Source organism: Octodon degus, unplaced genomic scaffold, assembly GCF_000260255.1.
Source record: "Octodon degus isolate 3935 unplaced genomic scaffold, OctDeg1.0 scaffold00093, whole genome shotgun sequence".
Taxonomy (NCBI): Eukaryota; Metazoa; Chordata; class Mammalia; order Rodentia; family Octodontidae; genus Octodon; species Octodon degus.
In genome coordinates, this window is record NW_004524669.1 from 3,914,918 (window position 1) to 3,928,436 (window position 13,519).

At 40.8% G+C, this 13,519-nt stretch overlaps 1 protein-coding gene across 1 annotated transcript in view; it reads left to right on the top strand.

The window, feature by feature from the left end:
• The window catches only part of Scn8a (sodium voltage-gated channel alpha subunit 8), a 138,710-nt gene that overhangs the window by 11,336 nt on the left and 113,855 nt on the right, over positions 1–13,519 (top strand). The window contains exon 2 of the mRNA XM_004637833.2: positions 1,320–1,649. Within this exon, the coding sequence (XP_004637890.1) occupies positions 1,374–1,649 (276 nt within the window). The 5' untranslated portion in view covers positions 1,320–1,373. The remainder of the gene's footprint in view (positions 1–1,319; positions 1,650–13,519) is intronic.

Genomic DNA, 13,519 nt, shown 5'->3' on the forward strand with positions numbered 1-13,519 from the left:
AAAAAAAAAATTTGAAACTCAGTGGTTCTGGCCTCATCAGCCTGTGCTTTAAGCAGGTGAACTCACAGCCTGCATTCAGATTGCATAGGCTGAGCCCCACATGCAGCTGTGCCTGAGCAGGTGGATTTGTGAATGGAGCCAGCTGGTGCTGTGTTCCCTGACTACTTAAGAGTTAATTCTAGCCAGACTACTGGCTCTCTTGAGGAGCCCCTAGTTTTATGGTACTTGCCTTGAAGTGGACTCTAAGGACTAAGTAGGAGGAGAAAGAACAGTCTTTAGCCTTAAAAAAAATTTCCTGGGCTGTCCTTGCGGTGCTCCCAGGAAAACCGCACCATGGAAGCCAGGTAAGCTGCCTCTGAGGTCCTTTTCAGGCTCCTTAAGGCAGGAACTGAGCACTTGTGATTGTACCACAGGATTCCTCCATTTCAAGGTGGGTGTGTAAATCAACAGGATTCTGTATAAACAGACATGGAAATGGGCCTTTTAATATCACACTTCACTTAGAAATCACTGGCCCCATGAGGCAGTACTTCATGTCTTTTTAGAAGGGGAGTCTGGTTTGTCGCTCCTGTCCTTACAGTCTTCAGGAGTGCAGTAGCTCTTCCTGCCTGTTCGACCAGCCAAGTGAGCCTGCAGTGTTGCAGGGTGCTGCATCAGAGGAAATTCTCTGGGATTCCTCTCACTGCTAAGCTGGAGGTCCTGGGAGCAATGTCTGTCCTTCTTTGTGTTTGTTGAAGAAATACTTGGTGAATTGAAAAACAATTTAAAATAGAAAAACTAAAGCAGGTGCAAACTATTGTATCTATGCTTTGTATCTGATAAGTTTCAAAGATTTCTTTTGCTTTCAGAGATTGAAATTTGAAAGGAGGGACAATTTACCCTTGTATGGCACTTAGAAGGAAGTCTTTGGGTAGTAGAAATCAGGAAAGTATGACTTCAACATATAAAGATAACAAAACTAGTGTGTGCCCCTAAGGAGTATTAAATATGCATTATTAGTTAGAACTTCTTTGCGGATATGAAATGCATCTCTTTTGCTGTATGTGGGTCCTAACAGTGAGTAGATTTAGATAATTATAGTAAGTGCTAGCAGTTCAGGAGATGCTATCTTTCCATCTTCCTGGCTGATCCTTGCCCAAGGTGCAGTGATAAACATTACCTAGTCCATTCATACGAGATTGTTCTGAAGGCAAAAGAACCATGGCATGGAAGAAACTGTTTCAAAGGTTGTGCATAAAGGTTGCGAGTGAGATAGTTTTGTCTGGCCTCTTTTTAGAGCAGTGATTGATTAATGCTGTCTGTGTTGCTCTTTCCTCCAGAGCTGACCTGTCGGGGACGCAGCATAACTAAGGAAGCTGCTGCAGGATGAGAAGATGGCAGCGCGGCTGCTCGCACCACCAGGCCCCGATAGTTTCAAGCCTTTCACTCCTGAGTCACTGGCAAACATTGAGAGGCGTATTGCTGAGAGCAAGCTCAAGAAGCCACCAAAGGCCGATGGCAGCCATCGAGAAGACGATGAGGACAGCAAGCCCAAGCCAAACAGTGACCTGGAAGCAGGGAAGAGTTTGCCTTTCATCTATGGGGACATCCCCCAAGGCCTGGTTGCAGTTCCCCTGGAGGACTTTGACCCATACTATTTGACACAGAAAGTGAGTTGGAGGAGGCGCAGCTGCAGTGCTCCTTTCCTGACAGGCTATGGAAGAGGGGAGGAAGAGCTGAGTCTCTCCGCCAGAGTAGGGAGAAGTAGTTGACCTTCCTTTTGGTTCTGGTTTATGGGGAGTGCTTTGCCATTCACTTGCTATTAATGATCCTTTGTGGTTGTCAACCTTGTTAATAAGACTTTTGATTTTGGTTCCAGGCTAGATGATGAAAAGAAGACACAAGGCCTTGGTGTTTCACTGAGGGCACTTGTCTACTCTTCATGAGGCCCTGGGTTCAATCCCTAGCACCATCAAAAATAAAGAAGAAAATAAAAGAAGCCAGACATGCAACAGAACTTTGTGATAGAGCCCAAAAAGAGGAGATAGTGAAAGATAGAGCTCTTCAGAATCTCTCTAACACACATTTCAAATTCTACATATAAAAACCTGTGATTAATATAGTGGAGATGATGGGATTTGCTCTTATCAGCACCTTTGACATTAGAATATTTGCATGGAAGCACCCTGGGCTAGGGGTGGACTTCAGGCCTTTAGCCTCTTGTCCAGATGGATTCTTGCAGTGAAGATGGTTCTGTTCTTTTTGCACGTGGGGAACACAGCTGAAAGAAACACCAATCTTCATTTGCCCAAGGGCCTTAAACTTCCCAAACAAATACTTGACCAAATCTTGGGTTTCTTTCTCATAGTTGTCTTCTGAAACAAGGCAACAAGTGTTTTTTTTTGTTTGTTTGTTTTTTGTTTTTAATTTTTTTTTATTTATTTGAGAGAGAGAGAGAGAGAGAGAGAGAGTGTGTGGTGTGTGTGTGTGGCCAGCTCAGCCCACCAGGGGGCGGGGCTGGCTGGCATGTGGTGCTGGGGGATTGAACCGCGGTCCCTTGATGCTTTGCCAAGCTTGTTCTAAGTAGGTGCCTTAGACCACTGAGCCATCTCACCAGCCCCGGCAACAAGTGTTGAGAAGCAAAAACCTCCTGGATGATTCACCAGCCAACTACTTAGCCACTAAATCCTGAAGACTGATATCAGACACAAACTAGGGGACCCTTCACACACCAGATTGTTGAAGAATTACATTGGTAGAGTTTTCCAGATGAGGGAGCACTGGCTTTGTGAAAACACATATTTACAAATATAAAGCTTAACTGATCTGTCTTTGTTCATATAACTGCCCTTCTCAACTTTCCTTAGTGAAACTGCCTGATGATCTTGGAAGAAATTTTAGCTTCTTTGGCATGGTAATGGGACAAAAGAGATCTGGATATAGTTGTTGGGACATCTCAGTCTTCCAAGTTTAAGGAACTATACATGATATGATATAAAGAATAGTAGACAGGAAGTAAGACTTATTCTACTGAATTAACTCTGTTATTATTTACATTTTTCTTACTTAGTATATGGTCCAAGTTACCACAAATAATTTTTAGATAAAAATGAATAAAGAACAAAAACTTTAAAAAATGAATTCAAAACTGAGCTCTGACTAACTGACAGTCTAAGGGCCCTAAGTCTCTTTGTATATCTGGGCCTCAATTATTTTCTCAACTCATGCAATTTGAATCTTATTTTCTTAAACCTCACTTAACATGAAAAATGTATAGACCTATTAGTTATCAGACCCCAGTTTTCCTTTGTGCCCCCTTCTCCCTGGTTCCTGCCCTATTGGTGGCTTCTGTTCATTCCCAGTGCCCCAGATTTCAGTGGCCTGGCTTGTGAGTAAGGACTCTCCAGAGAGAATGAGTCTCTGGCCAAGTTGCTGATGGAGCTCCACTGGAAGACAGGCTGGTCATAATAGAAATCTTAACTTCTTAACTTCAGCCTCTGTCCTCACTGCAGGGTAGTTCATTCCTGGAAAGGATAGCCTTAATTGTAGTCCTTTTGTAGGACTAATTTGTAGTCCTAAAATTCTACCATGCAAAACAGCTTATAAAGTATACATACATAGGGCCAGCAAGATAGCTCAGTGGACTAAGCACCTATTTAGGCAAGTGCAGGAACCAGGGTTTGATCCCCGGCACCCCATGTTGTGCCGGCTCCACCTCCAGGTACACTGAGCTGGCTATGGAGACCAGGTATGGTGGCCCATGTCTGTAATCCCAATACAGGGGAGGCTGAAAACAGGATCATTATGAGTCCGAGCTGTGTAGTAAGACCCTGTACCAAATATATATTTTTTTAAAAACATATAACTTAATAAGTATTATAAAATACACATACCATGTCAAGAAATAGCATTCCTAGCACTTCAGAAGTGTTTATTGTATATTTAGTTAGTTTAGTTAGTTTTCGTGGTACTGGAGATTGAACCCAGGGCCTCATGCATACTAGGTGAGCACTCTATGACTGAGATGCACCTCCAGCCCCTTGTGTGTTTAAATGAGGAATTTTTCAGTAGGTTAAAAATAATATGCTTACTCAAGTGTACTTACAAATCTTCATTGGTAGTACTAACAACCTCATATTAACTAGGCCTTCTACCTGGCTAAATTACCAGGCCTGCCCTACAAGGCAGCACACTGGGAATTAACCCACAAATCAAAAAATTATAAGGGTAGAAATGACATTAAGAGGACATTCTTTTCTTTTTGTTTTTCAAGGGCTGCCTTAAATAATTCTTGGCAGAATATAATCTTTTGCTCTACTAAACGACGCAAGTAGAATCCTTTATCATTTCCTCAGGTCTCATTTTCTAGCTGATTAATCATTTCTCCGACTCTTCTAGAAACCTGTTTCTCATTCCCTTCCCTGTTTCTTTTAGGGATTAAGATGAAACAAGTTCCCTATTAATAAAGTTCTGGTTTCATCCCATTGTGGATTTCTCACCTACCAGGCCCCTTAGAGTTGAGTGTCACATTATCAGGACACTTTGCTCAGGCCAGTGCTGGTTTGGCTGTCGTGTGTGTCTGAGGTCTTTGTTGGGTTACACACTGGCTTTTCCAGCTGGTACTCTTTGAATTGCTTCAGACCTGTTAGTGCTACACCATTGTTGTTTGTTTTTTTTTCTCTTGGTACTCTGTCCTAATGCCTCCCCTTTGTCTTTCCTGTTTTTCAACTGTTTGCTGAAAGTACTTGAAGTCTTCTCTTTTTCTTTTTTTTTTTTTGGGGGGGGGGACTGGGGATTGAACTCAGGCCCTTGTTCTTGCCAGGGAAGAGCTTAGTCCACTGAACCATCTCCCCGGCCCCGAAGTCTTCTCTTTGCACTTGTCCCTCATCTGCCCACTTCCTTGCCTCTCTATGCAGGTACCCACTGGTAAGAGTATCTTCTGGAATTTCCTTATGCATGTGCAAATCAAAGCAAATAAATGTAAATCTATCCTTTCAGGAACTTGAACTCTCATAAACACTTTTGTTCATAGTTTTCTTCCTACTGTTTTGGTTTTTTTTTTTTTTTTAAAGCCCATTGAAGTCTTAATTTTGGTATCTATTTTCCTTTCTTTTGTGCTATAGAATCTTAAGCTTTATCATTGTCAGTACTCAATTTATTTCCCCTCTAGTCCTCTTTTCACTCAATAAAATCAAGGAGCTTTTCATTTATTGTACAAAGTGTTTCACTTTAAAAAAATATCTTCTAGGAGGTGAGCAAGATAGCTCAGTGGACTAAAGCACCTGCTTAGAAAGGTTAGGCAAGCACAGGGACCATGGTTCAATCCCTGGCACCACATACAGTGCCAGCCTTGCCCTGCCCCAGTGCAGGCTGAGCTGGCCAGAGTCCAGGTGTAATGGTGCACGCCTGTAATCCCAACAGTGGAGAGGCTGAAAGCAGGAGGATCATCACAAGTCTGAGCTGCATAGTGAGACCCAACAACAACCAAATACACTTAAATCTTATAGTGCTTAATAATAGCTTGTTTCATTTTAAATGTATTTCTAATAACTATGTTTAGTCAGCAAGAAAGTCCATGGATTAAATTGAAAGATGGCTTTCCTAGTTGATTCCTACCCCTTTATCCCATTTCATAACTCATAATAGCTGTGTATCTTTTCTGTAATAGGTGTTATAATGTTAAGAAAGTTCTATAAACAAAAGTGTATACAAAAAAGTTTAAACTACAGGGTTCATTGATATGTCTTTAAATAACACATTTTTCTTGAATATGAAAATTATACATAGTTACCAATGTTCAGTTTACCATCAGTTCTTTGTGTATTCTTTTCCTGCTAAGTGCTGTCCACTTAGAATCATAAAGAATAAGTATTTTGTCTCAAACCAGCACCACCCTCAATGAGAGAATCAGTAGTAGAACTCATGCTTCCTAATTCTACATTTATTTCAAAATAGTTCTAGTTTCGCATTTTTTAAAAGTTTAATTATTTCATCTGTATCCTCAGTTGACTCAGTTCTTAAGCTAGACAGGCAAATATCAAGAAAGAAAAATAAGTTCCTTTTTCACTTACATCCTGTGGTTTATTTACACTTCTTAGGATAGGTCCCAAAAAATATAGTGCTGAGAGCCGTACTTCTAAGGGAAAAGACAGGTCCGTATTTTCCCCACCTAGCTAGCACCCCTACACAAACTGTCCCAAAGACACAGGCTCGTTATTAACACTGATACAATTGTTCAGGTTTACATCTTGACACAATTTATTTAACTTGTCCACTTATTTTTTTTAAAGGACAATTATCTTCCATCCACCACAGTCCATTCCTGACCTGTCAGACTAATATAGTGGAAAAAGCTCCTAACCAGAAATAGAAAGTCTTGGGCATTCCACTTTTGCCTCCTATTTGCCCTTTGCCAAATCTCTTCTCGTCTGTTCATGTCTGCAGCCCAGGCCCAGATAGACCTGCATCTGTCCTTCTAACTGTGCTTCACACTTTTGCCTGTCCAGTACTGTGCTTTAGGGCTGGCATACTACTTTCTGTTCCCTTAGTGTTTCCCACCTTCTGTTCTTCACACCCCTCCTCTCAGAATGTACTCTGCTCTTTGCTCTTCTTACTTCACCTTTTGGCATTTTCCCCCATTGGTTCAGGCCCAGCCCACAGGGCTTTTCTTCTTTGTGGCCTAATTTGATTTTCTACACCATAACTGATTATTCTTCATTCTGCTTTGTGTAATACACTTAGGTCTTCAGCCTGACTGGAAGAGGAAGTGATTTCAGGTTTCACTTAGTTTAATTATAGAGGATACCTCTGGTTCCCAGCAGTCTTTTTAATTTTCTCTTTACCTCATTAATATTAGTTTCCTTCAGTAAAGAGCTCTCAAACACATGTGCACACTTGTCTTGTGAGCTCATGGCAGAGACTCCTTGCCACATCTGTGCACACCTTTCGCAGGAGTGCAGCACCAAGCCAGGCTGTACAGGGAAGGTCCGTGTTCATTAGGTGTGCTGTGAAGTGTTGCTAATGTGTTGTTCCCATGCCTGCCATTGCGCAGAAACCCTAGGTGCTGCTTTCTGTTTTAATTAAAAACTACATATTTTAAGACCATGGTTGTTGTTAAAAAAATTTTTCTAACAATGTAAGAAAATAAAGTGCTATTCAGTTATTTTATTCACTAAATCAAATTGAGGCAAATGCTCTTGAGCCAGCAAGAGGTGGGTTAATAATGACAGGCATACTTGGGGTTCTTGTTCACTACCCAGGTATGGTTATGCAGAGGGAAAGGAATGTAATTAAGCATTCCTTTATTTTTTATTTTTTATTTATTTATTTATTTTTTTTTGCGGAATCAGGGATTGAACTCAGGCCCTTGTGGAGGAAGCACTTATTCCACTGAGCCATCTCCCCAGTCCCCTAATTAAGCATTCCTAAATCAGATTCCTCTTCTATTGCTTTAGCACTGGGATAGGAGTTAAAAAATCTCTCTAACCCAGCTCAATCTAGTTCCAAGTGATCTTCAGCATATCACTTAACCATTCAACATCTCAGTTTTTCTGACTTAGAAAATTAAGATTCTGCTAACAGTTAATATCCCACCTATTTTACAATGTTATAAAGATCATTTCTTTGCTAGCCTAATGAAAAAGTCTGTTGCCCCAGCCCTGCTTCACTTTTCATGGCACGGAACAACAATGGGCGTATAGCATGTTTATTTGTTTGTTGTTCATCTTCAGCTTTTTTGTTTCCATCTTCAGCTTTTTTGTTTCCGGAAGGCGGGGTACTGGGAATTGAACTCAGGGCCTCACACTTGCTGGGCAGGCACTGTGCTGCTGGCTACATCCCCAGCCCTGTGCATCTTCTTGTACTCTCTTCTGCTGGAGTGGCGCCTGCTCTTAGTTAGTAGTCAGTGAATATTTGTTGAATGAATTAATCTTATGAAATAGTGTATATGAAAATCTGTGTACTTTTATAAGTGCTGTGCACATGAAAGGTAATACTAGAAATGGTCTTATCATGAAATTTTTTTTCATGTTTCGAGATGAACCAAACTCAAGCGGGGAAAAGACTGATAACCAATATTTCTTTCTTAAAGAATTAATTTAGGAGTAAAAGTGGACCAAAAAGTAAGTTTTCTCATGTTTTAGATGTTTTCAGGGGGCTGGATAACTTCTGAAATGTCATTAAGCTAACCATGGCTCTCATAGAACCTAAGGCTTAGAGTTTTAAAAAAAGACGTTATGTCATTAGGTCATTGAGCACCTCTGCTTAGTGCTTGAATCTTCTTTATTAATCCTAAGGGTATATTACACAAACCTTCTAGCATGTCTACCATTAACTATTTTGCTATTTTTTGGTGGTATGAGTTGTAATCTTTCCTCTATTAAAACACCATAAAGGAAGTGAGGATAACTAATACAAAGTAGCACTCTGTTTGGGTGGCTTTAGATAAAATGTGATCAGTTCATTCAAGTACGGGGGTGATGGTGGGCAGTGGTGTGATTTTGGGGATTGAACTCAGCCTTCCTTGTGCTGAACTGCATCCCCTCCCCTTTTTAATTTTTATATCAAGATGGGGTCTCACTAAGTTGCTAAGTGGGCCAGACTGGGCTCAAATTTGTGATTATGCTGCCCCAGCCTCCCAGAGTACTGGGATTCCAGGTGTGCACCACCACATCTGGTTCTCAAGTGCTTATTTAGTAGACATTCAATTCTCTTAGGGGAAACAAAGTCCATAACTTTCTCTAAAGTTGCTTATAACATGGTAGCATATAGTATGATATCACTTTGATAGAGGGGTCTTAGGATATTTTCATAGCAAAAGTATTTGAATTAGGCCTTGGAATCTAGAAATGAGACATGGACTAAAACATATCGAAGTGTAGACAAGGAGGCTCAGGAAGAAGGACAGAGGCTGGGGCAGCATAATCACAAATTTGAGCCCAGCCTGGCCCACTTAGCAACTTAGACCCCATCTTGATATAAAAATTAAAAAGGGCAGGGGATGCAGTTCAGCACAAGGAAGGCTGAGTTCAATCCCCAAAATCACACCACAACCCACCATCACCCCCGTACTTAAATGAACTGATCACATTTTATCAGAAGTCACCCAAACGGTGCTACTCTGTCTTAGTTATCCTCACTTCCTTTATGGTCATTTAATGGAGGAAAGATTACAACTCACACCACCAAAAGCAGATTGAGAAAAAAGAAGATTGTCTAATTAGTTTGGGATGTGGGGAATGACAGGAACAGTGGAAACAGAGGCAGGGAAGGGAGTGCTGGAGCAAATCATGGCTGCTGAGAATATTAGGCCCCAAAGATCTGTCCTTAATGGACAAGCAGTAGAGAGCTCCTGAGGCTGTTAGCTGAGAAGAAGGCTATGTGATTACAGAGTCTTAGGGGAGGTGAATGTGACAGTGACCTGCAGGATGGGCCTGAGGGGAAGAGCTAGAATCCAGAGATCAGCTAGAATAATGAAGGTCTGAGGTGCAGTGGTAGAAGTGCAAATTAAAAGGAATGGTTGAATTTGAGAGTTAGTATAGAAATAAATTGATGAGGGGCTTGGGAGATAGCTCAGTAATCTAAGGGCCTGCCTGGCAAGCACAAGGATCCAGGTTTGATCTGCTGTACCACATGCTGTGCTAGCCCTGGTCCCTGGGCATGCTGCATAGCAATACCCTGTTCCAAAAAAATAAATAAAAGACTTTTATTTATTTTTTTTTAATAAAAGATTTTTAAAAAAGAAGAAGAACTTGAGGGCTGGGGAGATAGCTCAGTGACATAAGTGCCTTCCTGACAAAGCCCAGGGTCCTGAGTTCAATCCTCAGTACCACCAAAAAAAAAAAAACCTTTCAAGAATATCTTAAAAAAAAAAGAAAGAAATTGATGGGATTTATTATTGATTGTGGAGGGTTAAAAAAGCAGTTGTACATTTAGTCATTTCTTTGATAATATGATAAATTGTTGCTGAGTGTTTTCTGTGTGCCCAGGTTCTGTTCTGTATCCTGAGAAACAAAACACAAGACACACATACTCTTGGAACTTATTTTTTGTTAGGGAAACATAACAAACACATAAAAATAATAAGAGTGTAACAGATAATGATACATGCATTATCGTGTTTGAAAATAACATGGTGTCCAAGTACCTTAGAGGTTTGGAGTGTTGTGTAACGTGATGCTAAACTCTAAGAGTCCAGCAGAATAAAAGGCTGTATGTTCTCTCAAATATTTACTATTTAAGTAGGCCTTTAGCAAGTATTGAATTACGATTTTTAAAAGATAATGTAGATATTTTGTATTATTTAAAAGCTAGTATTGTCACTCTGTTGAGTTTGCCAATCTTATATTTTTACATGGGCAAGAGTTCAATGCATTTTAGCATCTCGTTGCATAGGAGTGCCTACAGATAAACATAGCATATTCTCAAGAAAATAGCTGCAATTGTTCTGATGTCTTTTACAAGCATTAAGTTGTGATTCTGTAGTTCTGAACCACCTATGTTAAGAGCCAGCTTGTACCTGAACTGTGGGATTTATGTTACTAGCCAATCACCGCAGCCTAAACATGGCACTGATAGGTAGTTTTAGGAGCTCGTTTTGGTTGACTCTCCAGGGTGTGAGTTATGAAATTGTATTTTAATAAAAATTGACCTATTGAATAGAGTTATTAAATAACATTGGAGAATGTGTCCAGGTTATAATATGGATAATTTTCTGATAATAGCAATATTTAAGTTTTTTTAGTCAAGGAGAATAAGGCTGGCAGTGATCCTTATACAGAAAGATGTTTCTCTTACTGTCTCTAAGTTCGTGTAAGAAATGTAAGAGGTTCTTGCAGTCAACCTTGGTGGACACAATTTAAGATTAGGATTGCTCTGTCATATGGGAGTTTCCGCCATCTCCGAGTCTCAGGAACATTTGGGTATAAGTCCTAAAAATGTGTTCCTATTCTAGACACTTTGTTGAGGCTGCAAAGTTTGGCCTGTGCAGTCTGGTTTAGATAAAAGGTTCCTCAATTTCAGAGGACAGAGGACCCCAACTGTTCAAGATCAATTCCTCTCTCCTACCTTTGACCCTGTGCCTTTCTTCCACCTTGAGATCATCATTTTCTTGTCTATCTCCTCCCTTTTCTGTTGTTTTCAGTCTTTCCCTTGCCTATTGGTTCCTTCACCTCAGTTTTTGGATGCACACAAACCCCATCTCATTATCAGGAGTCCTCACATCCCCAGCTGGTTTACTCATTTCTCATGCCACTGAGAAATGTAAAGCGGAGCCGTTACTTGCCACCTACCCAGCTCCCACGACTCCTCCGTCCTCGCAGCCTGGCTCTGCTTCCCCCTTGCTCTCACGATGTTCCCGGGATACAATCTCAAGGAGAGTAAGACCTCAAATCCCCAAGCCAAATATTTTTTTAATGTCTTATCTCATTGAACCTCCGTGCTGTATTTGACACCAATTATCCTGATTTTTGCAGTTCTTTACTTCCTTGGCCCTTTTATCTCAGACTTTTCTCTTTCATTGCTTCCACCCTTCCTTTCAGTGTTGATGTTTCCCAGGGTTCAGTTTTTGCCCCAAGTTTCTCGTATTTGGCACTTTTCCTGGATGATCTCATCCCTTCTCTCAGTACTAGCCCAAATGACTGTTCTCTGGCCTGAAATCCACCTCTGGTATCCAGCATCTTCCCTGTCATCTCTGTCTGGATTTCCTACAGGTGACTAGATTTCAGTATTGAATCTTCAGTTTTCTATGGTCCCAGAGGGTATCTGATAATTTGGAGATTTTAGTATACTGTTCCACGTTTTTAAAAGTAAAAAAGAAAAAAATTACAACTCAGAAACATGAACTTACTTGTTTAAATTCCCTCAGTAGTATGGGGTATAGTAAAGTTTCACTTTTAGGAATTTATAAGTTTAACATTCATAAGTCTTTCTACCACGCTGTTAGTATATTGGCTTTTTAAAGTTCATTTCATACCATATCTTCAACATGGTATAAAAGGCATGCAAAAGGTTAAAAGGTGTCTTCAAGCTAAAATTAATGAAATTTTTATGGGTAGATAAGCTAAGGATAGAAAAGGTGAACATATAGTTTCAGTTGGGTATTTAACAATAAACTGGATATAGTTAGGGTAGTTGATTTTACCTATATCATATCTTCATGTCTAAGAGACTCATTGATACATTTAACAAGCATGGATGAGCTATTGGCCTTGTGCTAGATGGGCCTCTTGTTATGCACTCTGCTTGCTTGGCTGAGAAAGTCACAATACAGAGAAGATAGGCCCCTGCCTTCAGGATGTGTAGATACTGACGTGTGAATGACCACAACAGTATGCTGTGATGGGACAGTGCAAAAGAAAGTAATGCACAGTGTTGTGGGGATACCCCGGAGGAGACAGTGGTTCTGTTTAAGGGAGTTGAGTGGGGCTATCTTCAGTGAGGAAGTTGTGCTTGAACTGGACCTTAAAGTATGGTTTAGGAAAAAAAAATTACTTGTTGAAGAGGAGAAGGAATGGTGAAGTATGAAGAGCAGTGTATACACAGAGGCCCTGAGGCATAAAAAAGCTGAATTGTTTAAAATAGTGAGTTTAGTTCTGATGGAGCACAGGGTGTGCTTTACCAAGAGGAGATGCAGAGGCACGTTGGATCCCAGGGCCTGCGGTAGTGAGCAGTTACTCTGTTCTCCCATTTATCATTCCCTCATCTTGGATAACCTCACATTCATTTCAAGCCAGTACACTTCTGCAGGAGCCTGGGCTTCTCCGCCCTCTTGGTCTAGCTTGGGTGCAGCTTGATACTAGTTAATGTGAATGTTAACCCTTAAAGCTGCTAGAGTCAAAGAGCTGAAGTGGCAGTTGAGTGTGGTAGCGGCCAGCACACTTAGTGTTTATTTGGTGCTGTGTATTGTGCTACAGACTTTTTCATGACTTTTCCTTTAATTCCCACAACCTGGTAATATAGGTGCTATTAACCATGCTTTCAGTTTTATCAATAAGAAAACTAAACCCTAACAACCTGAAGCAAGTTGCCTACAGCCATGACACTTAAGAAGCAACAGAGCTGGTTTAAATCCAGTTCTCTTTAGCCATGGAGGCTTTCACTCTATTTCTTCTTTTTTCCAGTACTGAGAGTGAACACAGTGAGCTATGTCCTCAACCCTTCTTACTTTTTGGGTTTGAGGCAGGGTCACCCTAATTTGCCTAAGCTGAGCCTGAATTCATGGTATTTCTACCTCAGACTCCCAGAATGCTGGGATTACAGGTGGGTGCCACTACACCCAGATTGTTCTGCTATTTTCTGAGAGAATAGATTCTAGAATATGAATTAGGAAAGGTTAATATTCTCAACATAATAAGCCTGCTTTTTAGTCTACCCTAGAGCAGCTGCCATGTGTGCATGCTAAAGGGTAGAAGAGATGGGAGCCAAAGGAAAGGTCACACCAGAGGAGAGCAAGAAATAATGGCCATGCAGGAGGCCCAGTCCTGCCCTGTTCTGGGGAAGCAGCGTGCTGCTGGCTCAGTGATCAAGCAGGTGTACATTCTGC